The sequence below is a fragment of the Felis catus genome, chromosome B1, assembly GCF_018350175.1.
Source record: "Felis catus isolate Fca126 chromosome B1, F.catus_Fca126_mat1.0, whole genome shotgun sequence".
NCBI lineage: Eukaryota > Metazoa > Chordata > Mammalia > Carnivora > Felidae > Felis > Felis catus.
This window is the reverse complement of record NC_058371.1, coordinates 27823419-27827375: the sequence shown is the minus strand read 5'-3', so window position 1 is coordinate 27827375 and position 3957 is coordinate 27823419. Positions and strand designations below refer to the sequence as shown.

At 38.7% G+C, this 3957-nt stretch overlaps 1 protein-coding gene across 1 annotated transcript; it reads right to left on the bottom strand.

The window, feature by feature from the left end:
* Positions 1 to 2848: 2848 nt before the first annotated feature.
* On the bottom strand, positions 2849 to 3481 carry LOC101093179 (growth hormone-inducible transmembrane protein-like). The gene has a single exon (XM_003984659.3). It carries the CDS (start codon positions 3464 to 3466, stop codon positions 2864 to 2866), a length of 603 nt encoding a protein of 200 aa, XP_003984708.2. The 5' UTR covers positions 3467 to 3481; the 3' UTR covers positions 2849 to 2863.
* Between the last annotated feature and the right edge of the window lie 476 nt (positions 3482 to 3957).

Genomic DNA, 3957 nt, shown 5'->3' with positions numbered 1-3957 from the left:
CTTCCTTTTTAAAAGGAGAGACAAAGACACTTGTCAAGCTGAGGGCTGATATATAAATAAATAAATAAATAAATATATATATATATATATATATATATTTTTTTTTTTTCTGGATCGTATGGTGATTCTATTTTTTTTAATTTTTAATTTAATTAATTAATTAATTTTTAAAATTTACATCCAAGTTAGTTAGCATATTGTGCAACAATGATTTCAGGAGTAGATTCCTTAGTGCCCCTTACCCATTTAGCCCATACCCCCTCCCACAACCCCTTCAGTAACCCTCAGTTTGTTCTCCATATTTAAGAGTCTCTTCTGTTTTGTCCTCCTCCCTGTTTTTATATTATTTTTGTTTCCCTTCCCTTATGTTCATCTGTTTTGCCTCTTAAAGTCCTCATATGAGTGAAGTCATATGATATCTATCTTTCTCTGACTCATTTCACTTAGCATAATACCCTCCAGTTCCATCCACGTAGTTGCAAATGGCAAGATTTCATTCTTTTTGATTGCCGAGTAATACTGCATTGTATATATATACCACATCCTCTTTGTCCATTCATCCATCAGTAGACATTTGGGCTCTTTCCATATGTTGGCTATTGTTGATAGTGCTGCTATAAACGTTGGGGTGCATGTGTCCCTTCGAAATAGCATACCTGTATCCCTTGGATAAATACCTAGTCGTGCAATTGCTGGGTCGTAGGGTAGTTCTATTTTTACTTTTTTGAGGAACCTCCATACTATTTTCCAGAGTGGCTGCACCAGCTTGCATTCCCACCAATGATGCAAAAGAGATCCTCTTTCTCTGCATCCTTGCCAACATCTGTTGTTGCCTGAGTTGTTAATGCTAGTCATTCTGACAGGTGTGAGGTGGTATCTCATTGTGGTTTTGATTTGTATTTCCCTGATGATGAGTGATGTTGAGCATTTTTTCATGTGTCTGTTAGCCATCTGGGTGTCTTCTTTGGAGAAGTGTCTATTCATGTCTTTTGCCCATTTCTTCACTGGATGATTTGTTTTTTGCGTGTTGAGTTTGATAAGTTCTTTATAGATTTTGGATACTAACCCTTTATCTGATATGTCGTTTGCAAATATCTTCTCCCATTCTGTCAGTTGCCTTTTAGTTTTGATGATTGTTTCCTTTGCTGTGCAGAAGATTTTTATTTTGGTGAGGTCCCAGTAGTTCATTTTTGCTTTTGTTTCCCTTGCCTCCAGAGATGTGTTGAGTAAGAAGTTGCTGCGGCCAAGATCAAAGAGGTTTTTGCCTGCTTTCTCCTCAAGGATTTTGATGGCTTCCTGTCTTACATTGAGGTTTTTCATCCATTTTGAGTTTCTTTTTGTGTATGGGGTAAGAAAGTGGTACAGGTTCATTCTTCTGCATATCACTGTCCAGTTTTCCCAGCACCACTTGCTGAAGAGACTGTCTTTATTCCATTGGATATTCTTTTCTGCTTTGTCAAAGATTAGTTGACCATACGTTTGTGGGTCCATTTCTGGGTTCTCTATTCTGTTCCATTGATCTGAGTGTCTGTTCTTGTGCCAGTACCACTGTCTTGATGATTACAGCTTTGTAGTATAGCTTGAAGTCTGGGATTGTGATGCCTCCTGCTTTGGTTTTCTTTTTCAAGATTGCTTTGGCTATTTGGGGTCTTTTCTGGTTCCATACAAATTTTAGGATTATTTGTTTTAGCTCTGTGGAGAATGCCTGTGTTATTTTGATAGGTATTGCATTGAATATATAGATTGCTTTGGGTAGGATCGAATTTTAACAATATTTATTCTTCCTATCCAGGAGCATGGAATCTTTTTCCAATTTTTTGTGTCTTCTTCAATTTCTTTCATAAGTTTTCTATAGTTTTCAGTGTATAGATTTTTCACCTCTTTGGTTAAATTTATTCCTAGGTAGTTTATGGTTTTTTGTGCAATTGTAAATGGGATCGATTCCTTGATTTCTTTTTCTCTTGCTTCATTGTTGGTGTATAGGAATGCAACCAATTTCTGTGCATTGATTTCATATCCTGCAACTTTGCTGAATTCATGGATCAATTCTAGCAGTTTTCTGGCGGCATCTTTTGGGTTTTCCATATAGAGTATCATGTCATCTGTGAAGAGTGAAAGTTTGACCTCCTCCTGGCCAATTTGGATGCCTTTTATTTCTTTGTGTGGTCTGATTGCAGAGGCTAAGACTTCCAATACTATGTTGAATAACAGTGGTGAGAGCAGATATCCCTGTCTTGTTCCTGACCTTAGGGGGAAAGCTCTCAGTTTTTCCCCACTGAAGATGATACTAGCGCTGGGCTGTTCATATATGGCTTTATGATCTCGAGGTATGCTCCTTCTATCCCTACTTTCTTGAGGGTTTTTATCAAGAAAGGATGATGTATTTTGTCAAATGCGTTCTCTGCACCTATTGAGAGGATCTTATGGTTCTTGTCCTTTCTTTTATTGATGTGATGAATCATTTTAATTGTTCTGCGGATATTGAACCAGCCCTGAATCCCAGATTTAAATCCCACTTGGTCGTGGTGAGTAACAATTTTAATGTATTGTTGGATCTGCTTGGCTGATATCTTGTTGAGGATTTTTGCATCCATGTTCACTAGGGAAATTGGTCTATAGTTCTCCTTTTTAGTGGGGTCTCTGTCTGGTTTTGGGATCAAGGTAATGCTGGCTTCATAGAATGAGTTTGGAAGTTTTCCTTCCATTTCTATTTTTTTGGAAGAGCTTCAAGAGAATAGGTGTTAACTCTTCCTTTTTTTTCCCCCTAACCATGAGTCTTTATTAAATTATGGATAAGTCATTCACAATTGTAAAGAACGACCAAAGAAGATAGTAATGAAGGTTATTTAATAAAAATTTAAAGTTAGAACATACTAGAATGTAGTAACCAAGCAAGATGCTTTGGGCCTGGGTTCTGGTCGTACCGTATTGACTGTAACAGCATTCCAGCCCCAATCATGGCTGCAAAGGTTGCACCAATTTTCACCCAAGATCCTCTCATCATGAAGTTCATAAGCACAAAAGTTCTGCTCACTGCCAGGGTGGACAAAGCTGTTAAACCAATACTTCCTGCTAAGTACATATAGGTAGAATGAATACTGTCCTTCACATACTGAGGCCAAATTACAGCCTTTTCAATAGCTCCAATCTCATTAGACATTCCCAAGCCATAGTAGCACAATGCTCCAAGACCAACAGCAGCCCCTCCAGCAATAAACCATCTTCCCATCTGATCAATTTTGAATATGTTTTCCATTGATGGTTCCACCGCTGCCTCCTTAAATTCTTGGACAGTTTTCCCATGCCTGATCCCAACTCTTGTCTTGATGGCATATTCCCTGATGGGTGTTAAGAGCTGTTGATGCTTCGCGGTGGAATTCTTCACAACAGGGGAGGCCTTGGTGAAAGCTGGTTGGAAAACCCTGGAAGGTAGTGTCCGGAGACATACAGGTTTTGCGGCCAGCATGGTGGTGTACCAGGTTACAAGCAGATCTGAAATGCTCAGTCCCTGGTCGCCTCAACCATGCAGTTACCCTTCCAGGCTGGTGAAACGAAAACACCTCCCTGCCCCTCCACCTGCTCCTTACTCAACTCTTCCTTAAGTGTTTGGTAGAATTCCCCTGGAAAGCCATCTGGCCCTGGACTCTTGTTTTTTGGCAGATTTTTGATTACTAATTTGATTTCCTTACTGATGATCGGTCTGTTCAAATTTTCTGTTTCTTCCTGCTTCAGTTTTGGTAGTGTATATGTTTCTCGGAATTTGTCCATTTCTTCCAGATTGCCCATTTTATTGACATATAATTGCTCATAATATTCTCTTAGTATTGTTTTTATTTCTGCTGTGTTGGTTGTGATCTCTCCTCTTTCATTCTTGATTTTATTTCTTTGGGTCCTTTCCTTTTTCCTTTTGATCAAACTGGCTAGTGGTTTGTCGATTTTGTTGATTCTTTCAAAGAA

What these genes read in the sequence shown, in the direction of transcription:
- LOC101093179 (XM_003984659.3), bottom strand. Translation starts at nt 3,466, where the DNA reads ATGCTGGCCGCAAAACCTGTATGTCTCCGGACACTACCTTCCAGGGTT.